An 18,959-nucleotide genomic window follows, 5' to 3' on the forward strand; every position below is an offset into this window, starting at 1 on the left:
ATGAGAGAAAATGTGGAAAATGGTTCTCTGCTTACTGATTGTGGAAACTTAGAATTCACAGCTCAAAAAATGATGACAAATATGGAAGGAGAAAAATTACCAAAATTACTACCCGATTCTTCTATTTTGCAAGCTTCAAGGAAAAAAATAAAGCAACTGTACCCAGCTCATTAGAAAGCAATGGTAGGTCATCCGTTTCTGACATACAGAGATTTATAGTAGCAAAACAGACTACTGCTACACCCCTGTTCTGCGTACAGGCATAAAAGTGATTCCTAAGAGAAGCAGCAATGTTACCTCCATTGGAGACCCTCTGCCAGGGAGGCAGGTAGAGCAACATGCACAGACTAGACTTTGAAATTCAGTATAAAACAAAAACAAAACAAACAAGCAAACAAACCCAACCACACAGAGGGTATGATGCTACGGCAATCTCTTCCTTATGTACTATGCAATAATTAAGTTAAGGAGGTTTAATGGAGTTTTTTTTTTTTTTTTTTTTTTTTTTTTTTTTACACTATCTGGCCATGTTTTTTCTTTTCATGGGGAGAGAAAAGGAAATAGTGATTATACTGTGTTGGGGTTGTTATATTAGTTAGCACACTGAAGTATAATGATTAGCTTAATCAGGCTAATCCAATTAAATGATTCTTTACAGTCTGGCTATGAAATCACTGTTGATGGGCAGTAGCTTCCTGCGTGCAATGAGACAACCAGAGCACAGAGAAAAAAAGAAAGAAAAACAGAGCACAGAAAGCAGCTCCTTAACCCCTTCCTGTTTGAGTTACACCTGCAGGGGTGTGTGTGTGTGTGTGTGTGTGTGTGTGTGTGTGTGTGTGTGTGAACACACACATCCCAGTATTAGGGACTGCATCAAGAAAACACCACTAACGCACATTTTTTTACTTTTCTAATTCATAAGAGCTGTAATAACAAACCACATCTCACAGATTAAAACCCATCACATTTTGAGGACTGGATGCTTACTGCTGTAAGTAAATAATCCATTTAATTACATTCTGGTGACAGATCTAGGAGAACAATTTAAGCTACTTCACCAAAGAGCTGAAGACCAAAATAGATCTCCAATCAGCAGTCTTGCAGCATCGAAGACCTGAGGCTAACTTTAGCTAGCACAGAAAGGCAATTCAAATAGTGTAATACTACTATATTAATTATAATGCATCACATTTTTGAAATAATTCAGTGTACTTATACTAAAAACAAAACAAAACCTTTACGAACACTTACAAGCACTGAATATCTGCCAAACAGGCAGCACGACCACCACCTGCTTTGTTAGGGGGACATTTCCTTCCCCTTCGGCAACGCGCCCCCGCCGCCCCAGCTCAGCCGGGCCTTCGCGCTAAGCCCCTCGGAAGGGGGATATGCTGCCCGCTTTGCTGCCCCCGAGCGCGGCCGTAGCTTGGAGGGGACCCTTTTGCCCTCTCTCTCTCAAAGCGGGCAGCGGGGCGGGTCGCGGCCGTTAGCGCCGCCGCGGCTGCCAGCCACGCGCCGCGCCTCCTGCGCGACCGTTGGTGACCGTTGACGACCGTTAGGCGGCGGGGGCGGGCGCGAGGCRGGAAGGCGTCAGGGTGGGGCTGCGGCTGAGGCGCCGGGAGTGCACGGGCGGGGATGGCACCGGTTGTGCAGCTCACCTGGCTCTGGTCAGCCTCTCAAAAGCCCTTTAATACAAGAACCAACATATTGGTACTGAATTCTGCTCATACTGCTTCCGAAAAGCTCCTGCTAACAGGGAAGGGACCAAGATCTGAGTTTGAGAGCAGCACAGATACTTTATTGACTGCTGACAAGATAGATCCACTCAAAGAACCACATTCCCAGACTGCTGCTTGTACAGAACTGCAGTAGAGTGGTCCTGAATCCAGCAGTAATCAAGCCCAGGACAGCCCAGCATTATATGCAAAGTCCAGACATGCTTCTGGTCAAATCCTTAGGATTTTTTCCTAACAATTGAGCTTTACACTGGCAGCAACATACTTGAACACCTAAATCCCCACATAACCCCCAGCACATGATTGTCTAAGAGCACCTACAGGTTCTCAGCTCAAATCCCTTGTTCTACACTGCAGGAGTGAGTGGCAAGACCACCACCTACCCTTAGGCTGGCTTCTGAAGGCCATGCAGCTGGATCACCCTGTGGCAAAGCGCAGTTTTGCCTAAAGTTGGCTGCCCGAGACAGCCAGCACATGCTTCCACTGGCACCACGCACAGCAGGATTCGCCCCCTTGGAGCAGGTCTTCCTGAAGGACATCTGCTGCCAGGCCAGGGCTGAGCAGAACAAGGAGCCAGAGTTGGAAAATGAACAAACAGGAAAGTTTGGACAAACCCGGCACAAAGCTGCCTCTTCACGCACCGCTAACTTCAATAGACCTTGAAAATGCTCAGAGAAGAGTGGGAAAAGTTAGCAGCAAATACCAACGGAAAAGTTGATAAATCACTTGAAAATCAAATTACTAACAAAAATAAGAAGTTAAGTAATGATCGTTAATACTGGGAACCTGTAAGGACAGGGCCTCGTGGCTGTGCCCTGGAAGCCCCTATTTCGCATAGCATTTTCAGACACTTCCTAAAATGGAGAAAGGGCATCCATGTATAAAAACAAACAGATATACAAAATGAACAATCTATAACCTAATGTACTCTCTTTTTAGGAATAAATAAGATTGAGACAACAATGTATAAAAAAAGTTGTATTGGATGCTGTGCTTATTCCATTGCTTCACTGCATCTGTTTCCCAACTACGTGCTGTAGAAAGCAATTTAGCAGACACAATATAGAGTGCTTTACCAACACCACAATTTTGTTAATTAACCCAGTTAACATATTAACAACACTAACAATGCAAAAACATCACTGCCATTAGGGATTCCAAACTAACCGAATAAGTCCTGATCCCATCTTACCTGTTTTTTTATTCTTAGTCCTTTTAATTGGTTACCCAGGATTCTCTCTCCAGGACTGGAAGCAGTGGTGATAGGGAAATCTATCTTAAAACTCAGCCAACAGGAACCACAGTCAAAACTATAGATGGTGACATAAAACAGCACACTGGCAGGGGTAAAGGCGAAATAAAACAAGGTTTAGTCACATGAGTGAGCATGAACTGTAGAAGGTGACGTACACACAACGTAGTGATAAATTCTACACAGACAAGTCAAGAACATCCAGAGAGAGTAGATTAAGGAATCTTACAAGGCTTTATTAAATAATACAGATACAAATGCTTATTATTTACATCCAAATTGCCAATTTTAAGTAGTACTAGTATGTAAGGCACATTTTCTCAAGAACTAGCAAAGAAGTTGCACAGAACTCAGTATGTGAAGATGCTCCTCTTCCGTAACACTGCATGAAACCAAAGCTATAGGCTATATACTGTGTGTACATTCCATTCCTTTGACTGTTTGCCTGCATAATAAATATATTTTGCATAAGATGCTTTGTTCTTTGAAACAGAACAATTGCAATTACTTTTATTATGGTCATTAGATTATACAAGACCGTGAAAGGGAACTCTCAGACCTCCTGAATACTATTCACAATTGCATTTGTAACATATATAAACAAATCCCCTGATAACTACAAAATACTGCTTTCAGATTTAAAACAACTATGATTATAACCTTCGTAAAATAAAGAAGGATCCTATCCTTCAGGCATCCCATCTGAGGTGTCTTCCTAACCTCAAGGAAATATTTTAGGCATAAGGATTGGAGCCAGTTAGTCTTCCTTGTGTGTTTAAAATTAACGTGGAAAAAAGTTTAGGTCAGCATACCTTATTGCGATGTTCTTCACAGAGCAAAACACATCTCAACATACACAGTGATCATTTTTCTGATTTAGCAGAGTACATTCTGGTGCACTGTGCATTTTTTTTTATCTGTGTATCCTTGTCAGTAAGGAAAAATACAAACACAGGAGTCCAGTAATGAGTAATACTTACATACTGAAATGCTATATTGCATTTTACAGACATACAAGTCAGCAATTATTAGCAGAATACTACACTTCAAGTATTCCCTATCTGGTCATACCAGTAATATCTTACTGTATAGTTGAAGTCCAGATTGTGGATGTGGCTGTATCAGTATGTAACATATATATGCCAGACAAATAGACTGAACTGAGATCATCACTAATAGTAATTGAGAAATAAGCTACTTATTTTCCAGTGCACCAGATATCTAGTGGTAATAAAGGGAGGCTCAGTTTCCATTGAGGTACTTCCATATGTAAAATGACTTATAAAAATGTATTATATGAGAACAGAGATAAGACAACTGCCTTCAATTAAAAATATGTACTATCAAATTAAAGGTCTGCTTAGAAGGCACATGCTTTCACATTTTTAGTCCTCCAAAAAGTGCTTACAGTAACAAGAAAGGAATACTGCAATTGTACCCAAGGAAAGCCACACTTTTCAGATTGCTTTGTTTTTGTAGCAAAGTCTAAATCTATTCACAGTTGTTCCAGCATTCTTTTTTTTTTTTTTATAAAAAAGCAAATTATAATGATGCATCACATTGTAAGGCTAAACATAAGAACACTTATCAGTGCAGTACATTCCTGAGTCTTTAGAACTCAAAATAAAACTATAATCCTTTGAAATATACAACCCTTCATATTTTTGGCTCATGTTTGACCTTCTTTTAGATTTCCCTTTTTAAAAAAAATAATTAAAAAGAAAGTTAATTTTCACATAAAGTAAATAAAATTCTTGTATCACTTTCTTATAGACATAACTTCTATTTGCTTGAAGAGTGCAAGAAAGCTAGCTTAGCACAAACATTGCTTTTGTCCAGTCACCCTTGTCAACTGAGCATAAAACAGCAGATAAATTTTAAAGAACTGAAGCATTGACATAAAAAGATTCAAAGAGCCTGAAGCATTTAAAAGTATCAAAACTGTGAAAGTTCTTAAGTTTGCTATTGCTAAAGGCACCATTATTTTATTCTGAAGCCCGAGTGCATGCGGATGAGCCCTGCTGCCTCTAACGCGAACCATAATCAGTGCTCCAGAGCGAGGATGATGGGCTCGTCCTCCTGCTTGAGGACAGGGGACTGAAGGAAGGTGAGGGTGATACAGAGGAACCTAAAACACAGCAGAAAAGGAGAAAAGCCATCATACTCAGAAATGGTTGAGGAGTAAGAAACAGGTAGCTGCTGTTAATCGTCTGCTGGAATACCTAGCAAGTCTCACTAGTCAATCAAAGCAAAATAACTCCTCAACCTTACAGGATTTTTTTTTCCCCCTTCAACAGGTTCTAATTACCAACATTTTGCAAATTTTCCTATTAAAGAAATTATTAAATCTTCTGATTGGGGCAATTGTACTGCATTTCAGCAAATAACTTCCAATTCAGACTTGCTTCACATCATGTGCAATGTCGGACACATGTTTCCATGAACAAGATTTCAGCTCACCAATATTTTAAACATACATCTGCAATAACAAGAAGAGTATTTTAATGACTGCAGTGTGATCAGAGAGTCTAGCAGTAAACAGTTATTTTTTGAAAATTCCTTTCAGAAGAGCTTATTATGTTGCTCCCTTGTGAGCAGATAAAACTGGAAGTAATTACAATGCCAAATGACAGAGATAAAACATGGCTCCAAGATCAAAAAATCAGTCAAAAAAAAAGCCAACAAAAAAACCCCAACAACAACAAGAAGAAAACCTGTTCCCTGAGCAACACAGCCAAGCCTTCTGCAGGCTCACGTCCTTTGCTGCCAAACATTTCCACTTCCATACCCCCTTGCAGTAGCCCCAGTTCCCGCTATGTCTCGCCATGCCAGGCTGCAGCTAGACCCATGTCCATGAACTGCACAGCCTGGCGGATGCTGCCAAGTACATTTTATTAGCATTAAGCTTTGCTTTCCCTCAGACAATTGTGAATAATTCTCCTCTCCATCTGCTGATTTTCATGATCTCTCACACTTCTACTACACTAGCCATTCCCAATATATATGAAACTTGCCAATACTGTCCAAATATATTAGTGATTGAGGGGTCAGTAGAAGATAGAAAAGAAAATAAGTGAATCACGGCCTAGGCCTCATCACCTAGGAACCTAGGCTAACATTTTCTAGAAACTGATGCAGTGCTTGCTGTAATTTAATTCGGCATATAGGCTTTCTGTTTGTGATACCTCTCGACTTCTAATTCAAATGCAATATCTAGACTAACCAATTAATTTCACTTATAACTGTGTAACAGCTGCTTACTGTTATGGCTGTGTTGAGAAGTTGTCCTTGGGGTAAATGCTGGATAAGTTTGTTCTTCTTTTGTTGAGAAAGCTGCATGATAAGCTGCAAGACAGTCAAAAACAAACCCTAGCCATTAAGCATGGAATTGCTCCTTTATTTCTCACAGATAACATGGTAAAGAAGTTGCAGGAAAAAAAATTTAAAAAATATTACTGCAAAACTTTCATTCTCTTACCTATGATCATAAGAGCTGTCCCTCCTAATACTGCAAAAAGCGTGAAGAACATTACCAGATAAGAATCAGGAACGTGCTGGAATAAACCAGATCCATCTGTAGAACCAATTAAGAACAGAGAACATCGTGATAAAAGAGCATCTTATCTCTCTATTCTGTTTTACTAGTTGTTAGTTCTTTTCCTACTTTTGTCTATTTTAGGTCAAGATTTTATTTATGCTAAATACATTTAATCAACTTGGGTAACAACTTCGATTTTAATGACTATTTTTAACATAGTCTTCAAAATTTGCCCACAACAACTCAAGGCATTGATACACAGTTTTCTTTATTTTCTCAGCCCTGATCTGCTAATCAATTTTCAAAATAAAAGAGTAACTTTAAGAGTAAATGAAAATAAAGCAAAACAAAACAAAACCTATTACAGGATACTTCAGTACTTGAGGAGAGCATTTGGACTGAACCAACAGGGAAATATGTTCAACTGTAGTCACAATGAGCAATTGCATTCAAGTATCCTAGTCACCGTGAGCAGCTGAAATGTCAATGACAACGTTAGTTGCCAGCTCAGTTTTAAGTGCACCAAATTTTACGACCACATGAACATTAATGAAAATTGAAAGTTTATTTTGGCATCCAAGGTCTAGAGGTAAACTTACATCTCTCTTGTGCACTGGTTCTGTCGGCCAAATAAATCACTGTCACCGGGATAGTGATAGACTGGTCAGTCATTGAACTAGAGATGGTTAGAGCAGTTGATAAGGATCCCTGGCTTGAAACTCTTGGATCAGACAGACTAACAGTGTAGACCACGTAACTAGGTAGTCCATAGGATTTCTCTTTCTTAAATGCCTTTACCATTGGTGAACTACATTTCACCTGCCAAGGAAAGAACAACCCACAACAGACAGCTTGAAATAAACAAATCAATGAACGGATAAATAAAGCACAGCATATGTTCATCTCCAGGTCATACTTAAGAAATGTTATTACACAGAAAGACAGTGCAGCTCATCCCTCAGCAGGAACTGGCTTGGGTTCTAACTTCATACTGACACTACCAGCCCCTCACCTTCCATTTACTGTTAAGACCTCTAATAAGTGGTATTTCCGTGGATGTGGGAAACTTAACACAGGGAGGCTCAAAACACCCTTGCTGGGCTTTGCAAACCCTGGGCAGTCAGACACACAGAGGGTCAAGTGCCCTTGGCTGTAGGGAACGGGCAGCCTCATCCTCCTCACATCTCCCGCACCCAGAGATCCATCTGCTGCAGGCAGAGCCTGACCTCTGCTACTGAGTGAAAACTGAGGAGCAAAACACCTGCAATGAGCATCTCAGAATCCTCCTGGGAGCAATCTTGAGCTGGCAATGGCAGCAAAAATTTCCTTTGGTTAGAAAACTACATGCAGGGATTCAGAATGCTTTCAACTGTGCTTTGATACGTTTCAGTAGCACACTCACCTCTAGAGTATCAAGAATTTCAGTGGCACCAAATATTTTCACATCAGAGCTTGTGTAATGGTTACTTAATAGCATTTCTGTTTGGTCAGCATAAAACCCTGGGTTGAAGGGCACCTCAGCGCTGATCTGCTCTCCAGAGAAGTGGCTGCCTTGCACCGAAGCTGAGACTCTGAGTRCAGTTTTCCTCGTGCTGAGATGCTTTAGCTGCCTGTCAGTCAGCCTGTGCATTGTGATGGAACAGGTGTAATGTCCTAGAAAAACAAAAGCAGTTTCACTGCTAATTGCTTATCTTGATGTTTTGTCTCTCCACACAGCAAGAAATCTGTGAGACCTTTAGAGACTAGCTAAAGAAGAAAACTGAATTCAACAAAATCAGGAGTGGGTGTTTGAATGGGACAGTGTCTACTTATCCAAGCATCTTAATCCCAGTAGTAAAGAAAAAGAAGATATTTTGCTCCAGACTGAATCTCACGATAAAAAGAGATGAAAAAGACAGTGTTTAGCCCCTGTGAGATTTCATTTTAATATGCCAGCAAGATTCAAATTCACTTTAAATATATTGTACATGCAAATATTTATATAAAGTTTTGCTGAAAAATAAATCTAACATCATATATCACATTCTCTTCATCTAACATTAGAATTCTAGTGTTCAGTGAACATAATTCTGTGGAGACATGGATAAATATTTATCATAACCTCATTCAAGGTTAGATATTCACCATGTTTCCAATTTATGAGATGTATTTGTCTATTATTAGTGATAGATATAATAAAATTTTCCCACAGTTTGAAGGATATAAAACTTAAATAACAAGCAGAATTTGCCAGATAAATTTTCCCTTGTATTGTCTTTCCTTTTCTGAGCAATACAGGCAGTCACTAATATGAAAAGTATAACARTATATTACCCAAAGGTTATACAGACTAACCTAAATGATAATTAAAAATTTGCCTTTTGATACCAACTGTGGKTTTTTTTTGCTTTTAAAAATAATGTTATGGTTATGAAACACTGGTATGTTATTGACCACTTTCATAATTTTATATCAATTCTCAAAATATTTGGTATTTTTATGTCATTTTAAGTCCCAGTTCATGATGTTTGCAGAGTACGTAAGAATTCTAGCATTCGTAAAAAAATGTAGCAGACCGAATGATAAATTCCAGAAGTGTTTAAATCCCAGAATGCAAATACAAAGAACGCAAAATATATTAGTTTCCCAATAGTTGCACATTTAACCCATTTACCTCATTTTAATCACTGAGGTTGGTTACACTGCAGTAACAACGAGGAGCAGAGCTATCAAAAGACCAACATTAAACACAAAGGGTATTTCACTTAAGAAGATAATTTGGTGAGATTTGTCTTTGGTACGCAGAAATTAAAGCTCATGATTGCCTCTCTGATCCCTATTCTTAAGCTCTACTGCTTTTCTGTATATGGGAAAGGCATTAATGTCAGGCAAGAAAACAAAGCGAAAAGAACTAATGGCCACTGACTGCAGCAAAGGTTGGAATATGTGTCTGAGTGCTCACGTGCAGCAACTGAAGTAGGATGGGTTTTGCTTCCATAGCTCAGCAATACAGGGCTAAAACACTTCGCTAAAGGAACCTGTTACAAGGCCATGGATTCYTGCACAGTCTGACTGGGGCAAAGCACAGCAGCTGCCAGCTCTGTGCAGCAAGTCAGCCTGGGACATCATGCCCATGTCCTGTACCACCATTTCTGTCTCCAGGTTACCTACCTATAAGTATATAAGCAGCAATTTGCAAAACTAAGACCTAACTTTGCACTCACTAATTGAAGACTTTATCTAAGCCTGGGGTTTTCTCCCACTAAAATAATGCTTCCACAGCATTGTATAAGACATAGTCTTCAAAAATCAGAGTTGAGAGTCAAGAGGATGTAGAATGTGCCACCACCAGCTTCAGAATTTCTTTAAAAACAAAAATCATCTTTTTGCCAAATGCAGAAAGTTTAAGTTAAAACAGAAGAAATCACATTAGCARTTCACTAAAGTTGAAGAACTTGCACAGCCAAGACTGTCAGATTTTCTGTTGAAACCTCTGAGTGGTCAAAAGGCATTTGAACTAAACCACAGCAGAATTCATAGCACCTGCTCTCAGTGCTGCATCTTCTCTCACCTTACCTGCAATTGCATCAAAGCCAGGTTCTGCTATGAAAATATCACGTGCTGGGAAATCAAACGCATCACTGTCAAAATTTAGGTGGCAACTGATAACGGACTCTGGTTGCAATTCAGCAATGGCTTCAATTTGGGCAGTCAAGCACTCCCCTATGGGGAAGGAGGGAGAAAAAAAACAAAGAAAGAAACAAAAAAACTTAAGAAAGTCCCTAGTAAAAAGGATGATAACTAGTTTAAATACATTTAGTGAAAAAACACATCAAGAAGGCGGCAATTAGAATCACATAATCAGCTGATTATCTAGTAGCTGTTTTCTAATGTTAAAGACACCTCCATTATCTGCTGATTTTATTAATTGTGAAATCATAATAATATCCCAATACACTTCCCAAATTCTGTAGTAYGGTCCTCGATTCTTCCTATAACTCCCAGAGCTCTGGAACGGAGATCTTGTACCTTGCTACATCAGCTTCACAGAAGCTTCAAAGCAAAAGCCCCCATGCTCAAAAAGCTAAGCATGAATATAGAAACATGCAACAAACAATTAGTATACAGACTTTTTCCTCATACCTTTCAAATTTTTACTTCTTTCCCCAATTGAAACTATTACTTTGGAGGCTGCAACTCTTTGCAAGCTTGTTTGCACTCCGCTTACGTGTATTGCAGTAGTCCTCTGAGGTACGTTAATCAGGATCTTGGCGAGGAGAGAAAAAGGACAAAGTGTATTGTTATATCTACTTAACAAATTAAGGCAAAGGCAGATTGTATTGATTCTGATGTAGATCCTTCTCTGCATAAGAGTTCAGAGCTTTTATACTGCTCTTTATAAGAAATCCTACATTTCTCCAATTTTACAAATTAACTTTCAAAGCAATTTAAGCTAATAAAACATTATTTATATTTCCATCTAATACATATAAATCCGTCTTTTTAATAGGCATAGATCTCTACATCTAAATTTGATTTTAAAGAAGTCTGGTGCTTATGTTTACTGATTCAGTGACTTTGGTGTCAACAGCATTACTGCACTGTAGRCAAACAAAGCAATGCAGGGCGATGCACGGTGCATACAGCACAGCACTCCAGAAGTGCTGCTGGCATATCCTGCCAACATATCCTGTKGGCATATCCTGCTGAACTTCATTCACAAAAATAGCTTTTAGTAAAATTGTTTAGCATCTGGAAACACCTCAGACAAGAAAAGGAATCAAGTGTCTGATATAAACATCATAAAGGCTAAAAATACAAGCTGTTAAGCTAAATTATCCTCTGTAACACAGGTGATACAAACAATAAACATGATGCATTTGGACACATGTCRAATATCTTCCGTTGCTTAAACAGAAACATATTTGTACATTTTTTCCCTTTAAAAACCACTGTTTCTAAATGTTTAGAAGTAAAACATCTTGAATATATTTTTTGCTGCTGGTCTATTTGAAGGAAGCAGACAGTTACTCAACTATTCTAGTAGGACTTAACAGTGCCTCACCTCTCTGTATGTCTTAAGCAAGCCAGGGATCTCATAATAAACAGTGACCACGCCAGAACCCCTCGCCACAGCTGCGCCGCTCTTGGAGTCGATTTGGAGAACACTGCTCAGCGAGGAGCTCCACACTCCTGGTGGACCTGTGAAGACACCCAACGTTTGCAGGTGGCAGAACAGAGTTAGGATAACCAAGGCACTTCATTCACATACTGATGCTCTGTGCTTGGACCTGTCATGTGGGCAGCACGGGTTTAAACACATTTCAAAAGCAACAGCTCTCCCTTGGTGGAAGGCTGGCTGGTCCAGCCCAATTCACCTGCACTTTTACACAAAATTAAATAACTAAATAAAATAGTGCTAAGCTTTAAAAGTGGGGAGTGAAGCTAGGCCTTCCTGGCTGTTTCATTATTCCCACATAAACAAATCTTTCAAACTAACAGAATGGAAATATCTGAAGTCTGACACTTGTGAATTCAATATAAGCAACATATTGCAGGTACAAACAAAATTAGAGGAGCTGATCAAACCTATTTTTATCATTAACAAGAACAGTGACATTTGATTCTGAATAAACATCATCAATTATGCATTTGGTTTTCCTGAGAATGAGAGTCAGCATTGAAGGGAATTTATACAGCTGCACAAACACAGGCACTGAAGGGCTTCTTACCTTCTTGATTTGAGAGAGAAGTGCTCAAACAGAGGACGTCGCCCACCACCACGTCGGCGAGCTCGGGAAAGATGGCATGTTGCACAGGCAGAGCGACATAGTCTGCAATTCCGCTCTGCTCTGCATCCCAAACCTTAAGCAAGGTCAAGCCCACATTTACAGTTCGGATTACAAACGTGTTGTTTGTGGCTCCTTTCCCAATCTGTACAAAGTCATCTCTACAGATGAAAAGAAAGGCTTTTTCATTATGCTCAGATTTACTCTGCTCTACTGTATACAGTAGGTACAAACTCTGGTTTTAGATCTGTTTGATTCCTGCGTTTTAGTGATGATTATCTTCTAATGACAATCACAGAAATGAAAATATACAAGTGATTGAGGCTAGTTTCATTTCTCACAAAGTTATGCTGAGGAAGTATAGAGTTCAAAATTGTGTTAGACCTATTTCCTAATTTTAGTTATTTTAGAAATTTAAAATGAAGTTAAGTCTCTTCTTTCCCTTTTTCTCAGTGAGTTAGAAAGCAAAGAAATTAAGAGGCCAAAATGCCTTTTTCAGCCCAAACTTCACAACTCTAAGTCAAATGTATTGCCACATTCAGAAATTGAACAATCTCAGGTGCTCAGGCACAGAGCATGGAAGCACAGCTGACACAGGGACTGCCAACATAGTATCTAAGGCAGTTCTGCACAAAGATCCTAGTCAGGATCTTGACAGCAGCAGAGCTGGATCACCGCAGCGCTGCACCTGGGGTTAARGAGCTTTGCTTCTCTCTCTGGGGCTATCAATCAGCACATGCTGATGCAGCTCTGCTGTGCCTGGCTGTGAACACAGGTCAGAGTTCTTTCAAGGACTTTTGTGTGCTAGAGATGCCCATCAATCATTTAGGCAGAAGAAGGATTAAAAATACATTAAAGGGAATGAAAGAAGTTGGGTGTAATCATGACCACTGATATATAACTATCAGGTGCTCTGTAGAAAATAGACCTTATTAATAAAGTGGAGTAAATGAGTGCTTACAAAAGACCATAAAGGAATGTTTCATAATATTGATCATTCCTCAAAGTAAAGCTCAAAAGGTCTTATGAGGCCTGGCCCTGTTGTACAAGGGCTGTATGAGCATCTGGAGGCAGCCCCTGACCCAGGAAGCTCACTGTCTTACATCAGACTGGGTAAGTAGGTCAGTGTAACAAACTGGGAGAAAAGAAAAAAATGGTTTTGTCCCAGTTGTTTACATTGGCCCCTGATATGTGCAAGCTGATGTTTCAGAATTACTTAAAGCCCAAAGGTACTCCAGCAGACCTCACTAAGGATCTTGCTTATCTAGACCTATTTTCCTTTTGCTGGAGAGTATCAGCTGCTGACTGGAACTCTTCTTTCTGCCACAGTGCCTCTGAAGACTTCAGAAACCCTCTGTTTATTAATCCCAGTCCAAGCKTTTTACCTTCCACTACCATCTCGTTTTGTGCTGCTTCTGTAATGAAAGCCTGTGGTAGATACCTACCTGTTTGTTGCAAAGTTGAGCACAGAGTTATGTGAGTGAAAGGTATCTCCAGAGTTGTCATGAAAATGGACTGTAAAGGTCAGCGTCACACCCAGCGGGAGAGCCAACAGTGCCTCCTTGTTTGGTGTGTGCAGAATAGGACTCATGGAGATCCTTAGGTAGGAGATAGGGTAGACCTGTAAAACACCAGCCGTGACAAAATCAAATTGCTTTTTCGAATCTATAGAACAGTCACCTAAAAGGACTGTTACAATGCAAATATGCAAAACCATATGACAACACCAGGACATGGAACCTTTAGTATCAATTTCCTTATATTTTCCTCCAGTAGCACTGGGATTTGAAGGGAGCAATAATAATGTAGAAGCTGTATCATAGATTTCAGAAATTGTGTTATTATCTTGTAAACCAAAACAGTTAAGACTGCCTTGATATGCAAGGGAACAAATTGCTTCTAAGCTTTTCTCTTAGTAAGTCTTGGAATAAAGAGTTTAATTCATTCCAAAATGACAAAAATAGGAATGAGTAACTTGCAATGTGTATGAGAATAAGGAGATGAAGTATTTGCATCTCCTTAGTGGGGCAGGAAATTGTGATGATACAGGCAGGTTTGAAAAGCCCTAGGTCTATCTGCAAGAATAGGGAAGAACAGGGATGTTCCACTGTTCCCCAAGTTTATCCAAATAAAGTAACTTCATAACATGTAATAAAAAGTAAAAATAAAATGAATAATAAAACCCCCCTCCTTATAAGTCGTATTTTTTTTTCAGAGAGTTAGCTGGATTAATTAGCAGAATTGCCCAGTAAAAAAACAGACATCTGCTTTTTCARTTGCATTTTTTGGAAAATAAATAACAAAAGGATAAGGAAAGCCAAAACCTTAAACGTACAGATAAAACTTTTAAAAGAAGCCCTCAAGCTTATCTTGTAGGAAAACCCCTCTTTCTGACTTAAGAGGCTCAGCTAAAATGTCTCTGCTACTCTGCTATCTCAAGATATGCATGTCAAAATTTAAAAAGGAAAAGACAAATTCGGCTTCAGGMAAATAGCATCTCCAGTGAGTCTGGAAAATAGTGGCTAAAATATCAGTATATACAGMTGTCTACTTCACAGGCTGATATAATAATTTAAAATATTGGTGCATATAGTCATATGCCCAACAAGCTGAGGTAACAAGCTAACAAAATTACSATTTTCCTGACAGATTTTCAAGCTTGCTTTACTTTACATCTTAGAAATTGGCCCACAAGGGACAACTTCTGACTTTAATATTGATGAAAGCAGCTATTTACTCCTAAAATATCCCAGTTTTAAAAGTTTTTTTGTTATTAAAATATATATATTTCAGTAGAGTACGGACAGTAAGGACAAGTGCTTATCTTGCTCCCATGCTAAGCTTTGGCAGACAGTCACTCCTTATTTCCAGGGTCCTCCTTGCTTATACAAGATAGTCTTTGAGTAAGCTGAAGGTCTACGTGATGCTGCAGCAGCACTTTGTTTCTTAATTGTGTACAGCTGTAATTAGACCAAACAAGAGCTTGGGAAAGAAAGGACAGTGCAAAGGAGAGAGCTTATCCTGGAACAGCACAACAGACTGGAGCTCGTGCCCTCTTCTGTCACAAGTTTTTCTCTGTGGCCTTCACTAGAAATCACTGAAAATCCCCCTGCCTTAGTTCATCCATAAAACGCATCCATCTATTACATCACAGGACAATGAGGTTAAACATGTTATTTCTATACAAGTTGTGTGGTCCTAATAAGCCTAAGAAAACAAAATAGTTGTACAAGATGCTGAACAAGAGAGATGTTTCCTGCTGAACATAGGTCCCAGGCTTAAAACTGTAGCCTAGAAACTCCATAGTTTCATGATATGCAAATAGTGTAGGGTGAGAAAGCACGAAGAGGGAGCTTCGGTGCCACTGTATGCTGAATAACCGTCACTTGAGCCAACTCAGGGTCATCGGTTGCCTTTCACTGCCTGGAGTCAGCAGTGAAGAGAAGAAACAATGTCACTAACAGAGTGGTAGGAATCTACTAGACCCCATCTCATAGCAGAACTGCTGCCAGAAACCTCCATTTCCTTCCTCATTCCCCTCCTAGGAGGATGAAACTACCTGCTGTCCTAAACACAGAGCTGAACACTGGAGATTGGAGAGAGATGTGGGGGAGTTCTGACTTCAGCAAAGAAAAAGACAAAATACTACCTTAACTGCAGCGATAATAGTCTGGTTGATTCCAAATGATTCTTGTGAAATTATTTCAATTGTTGATGATCCCACCAAGGACCCAGAGTTAAGGAAACCTCTCTCATCAATTTGCACAACAGGAACTTTATCTGGTCCATCCAGGACACGGTAACTCAGTGAAGCCACTCTATCCCTTCAAAAAGRAGAGGAGAACCACTTAAGCATATTCTTGTTTACAGCAACATATTATTCGTATCCATGAAAGTGTGCTATTTGATGCATGCTTTTTTTTCCCCAGTTTTTTTAAAGAAATGCTCAAGTTCACTTGAAAGAAGCTTCATCTGGGTTTAGGAGGTATCCAGATCTAGGGGCTGTTCACAGCCCTGCAGTGCCATCATTCACTGAGGTGAACTTATCTCCTAATACTAATGCATAGGACAACAGCATAGAGCTTCTGCAAACACTTTCTGTAAGCCACATTTAGAGGCATTTTAGCTTGTCAGGGTCAATGCTGGTATTTGAGATAAAGTCAGGGACACAATTAAGTAGATCTCATCAGCTTCCTGGAGAAGGTTTTGTACACAAGGTTAATTCCTGAAGCATCTCTCACTGTGGTATTTGCATATTAATAAAGTGAGCAAATACATAAACTCTAATTAGTGGGCATTCTGACTCATTAGCTATTTTTAAGTATCACTTAATACCTGCTCTAAAACGACTCTAAATCTGTCCTGCTCCTCCACCCCCGCTCCCTCTTTCTCTGTTCAGGTGAAGATGCTCCATTTCCACCCAGGAAACACAGCACACATCAGCCTCCAGGTGCCCTTTAACCACCCTAACCATGAGCTCCTCAGAGAAATTGCTGGCAACCCTTCAGGAGAGATGACAATCAGCAAAAACTTTAGCAAGTGACCAAGAATCACAGGGGCTCCCAAGTATCTTTTTCAAAAGCAGAGAGTCATTTGAGTTCCAGTGAAACTTTAACTTCACATTTCCCTTAAAAAGCAAATGCATCTGAACTCTCTTCGCAGCAAAGGTCCCATTAATGGTATCTGTCCATTCTTACGCTAAGAAAACCAAATATCAAGCCCCAAACAAGTCTGAAATGTTAACCTTTGTAAACAGACTATACATAAACAACATCTCATTTAGAAAGGCACAAAGTACCAAGTCCTATTTTCCATAAGGCTCTAATCACCCATCAAAAAAAGAAAACAGTAGAAGTGGGCTACTGCTCTTACAGGATTCATGTCTTTTAAAATAGTTGAAACATTTAGATCTTTACAATTTTTAGATCTTTTAAAACAAGGAACTAAAAGTTCCAACTATCATATTTTCTAGCTACAATCTGACCAACACAAGATTTGAGACACTAAGCATGGGGATAAGATACTACTAATCACATGCTATCGTGCACTGAATAGATGTTCTGTAATGTTCTTTTCAAAGGCTGAAAAGTTATTTTAAGCACAGAATTATGCTTTACAGTTTCAGTAAACAGCTGACTAATCACAGTATGAAAATCTATCACAAACCTGTTGGTCTGAAGTTTAATGAAGGAGTTTGGTGACATTAAGATCTGCTCTGCTTCTACTTCTGGATTAACTAGGTGAAGTTTTTCAAAGACCTGGAAAATAAAGGCCACTTTACTGCTGTGTGCAGCAAGTAATTTAGTTCCATTTCACCTTCAAAACCATAAAATAACCGAAGTCCGACTAAAATTATAAACTAACATAATGTAAGTCATGAGACTTCCTGCAGAAGTTAACTGCCGATCTAAACCACATGCTCATACAGACACAAAATAAGGCATATATACAAGAAACATTAACCATGAAGGGAGAATTGCAGCACCAAGGTTCTTGAATAGCTCTAACAGCTCACCTGCAGAGAATAAATTATTTCAGTCTCAGCAGAAATGGGCCATACCAAACAACTGAATGTTCATTCGGATGCCACATCAGCGTGTAGCTGTTAAGTGGCAGAATTTGCTAATACTTGGGGATGTTGAGGATTTCCAAATAGTGGGAAAAACATTATACCAATAAGAGTAGCAGTACAGCAAGATGGATCAAGGACAGAATGACACCTTTGCATTTCAAATCACCGCCCTATAGGCTTTAATTCACTTCTGAAACTGATATTTACAATGACACCCAAAGGAAAACACTATACCTGGATTTGGATTTCATCTGAAAGTTCTCTCGCCATGTTGTAAAACTGATCGGCTGTAGGATCAAGGACCTTCACAACGACTTTCAAACCCGTTCTTCCCTTTACTCTACCATAAACATCCATTGCAAAGTTATATTTTGCCGGGAGTTGAAAAGAAGCCTTAGACAGGAGAAAATCATTAATATTTTGCTCATGGAAGGAATTAGAATTGCTAGTAAATATGTGTCACACCAAACATTAGCAGTGGTTCTTTGAATCTGAGTAAGTGGAAGCAACAATGTTTTCTTATTTCCYGTTATGCAGTAGTTTTTTTCCTGGAGAATAAACATCAATCATTTACCTCATTGTGTCTTGTCTTGATATCCAAAGTATCTCTTTTTGTGACAGACCAGTGAAATGTTAATCCTGGAACTGCATTGCCAAATGAAAAAGGAGTCTGACTGCTAGTGATGCCCATCACATAAACTGGCATCTGCAAACACAAAGAAAACAGCTTTGTTTGATAATACTGAGACATAAGCTGGTTAAATGTTCACAGAGCAAATGTAGTTAAATTTTATTCAGTAAGACAATTGAAAAAGATTAACAATCAAGAGACTGTTGTACTAAAGTACTTCTTACACAGATTCAAATAAGCATCATGTAGCACATGACAAGTTTTGAATCATTCCCAGTTATTATACACACGAAAACAAGTGCCAATTTTTATCAAGAATGTTATTAGTTCAATAATCTATTTATCCATTTGTAATATCAAATCAATTCATCTCAGCTGTTACATGCTTTAATATTTTCCATGGGTCTTCTTATATGAGCTCCCCGATTAACTCTTTGAACAATTTCCCCTCCATACCTCAGA

General features: G+C 39.2%; 1 protein-coding gene across 1 annotated transcript in view; it reads right to left on the bottom strand.

The window, feature by feature from the left end:
• Positions 1–4,753: 4,753 nt before the first annotated feature.
• NUP210 (nucleoporin 210) overlaps positions 4,754–18,959 on the bottom strand; it is a 53,861-nt gene continuing 39,655 nt past the window's right edge. Inside the window, exons 27-40 of the mRNA XM_026046125.1 lie at positions 18,441–18,572; positions 18,101–18,259; positions 17,461–17,552; positions 15,944–16,118; positions 13,740–13,915; positions 12,238–12,455; positions 11,571–11,707; positions 10,649–10,772; positions 10,082–10,228; positions 7,929–8,179; positions 7,126–7,345; positions 6,467–6,562; positions 6,250–6,333; positions 4,754–5,116 (exon numbers count right to left, since the gene is read on the bottom strand). Of these exons, the coding sequence (XP_025901910.1) occupies positions 5,016–5,116; positions 6,250–6,333; positions 6,467–6,562; positions 7,126–7,345; positions 7,929–8,179; positions 10,082–10,228; positions 10,649–10,772; positions 11,571–11,707; positions 12,238–12,455; positions 13,740–13,915; positions 15,944–16,118; positions 17,461–17,552; positions 18,101–18,259; positions 18,441–18,572 (2,112 nt within the window). The 3' untranslated portion in view covers positions 4,754–5,015. The remainder of the gene's footprint in view (positions 5,117–6,249; positions 6,334–6,466; positions 6,563–7,125; positions 7,346–7,928; positions 8,180–10,081; positions 10,229–10,648; positions 10,773–11,570; positions 11,708–12,237; positions 12,456–13,739; positions 13,916–15,943; positions 16,119–17,460; positions 17,553–18,100; positions 18,260–18,440; positions 18,573–18,959) is intronic.

The sequence above is a fragment of the Nothoprocta perdicaria genome, unplaced genomic scaffold, assembly GCF_003342845.1.
Source record: "Nothoprocta perdicaria isolate Ctin4 unplaced genomic scaffold, notPer1 scaffold_42, whole genome shotgun sequence".
In the NCBI taxonomy this organism is placed as follows: Eukaryota; Metazoa; Chordata; class Aves; order Tinamiformes; family Tinamidae; genus Nothoprocta; species Nothoprocta perdicaria.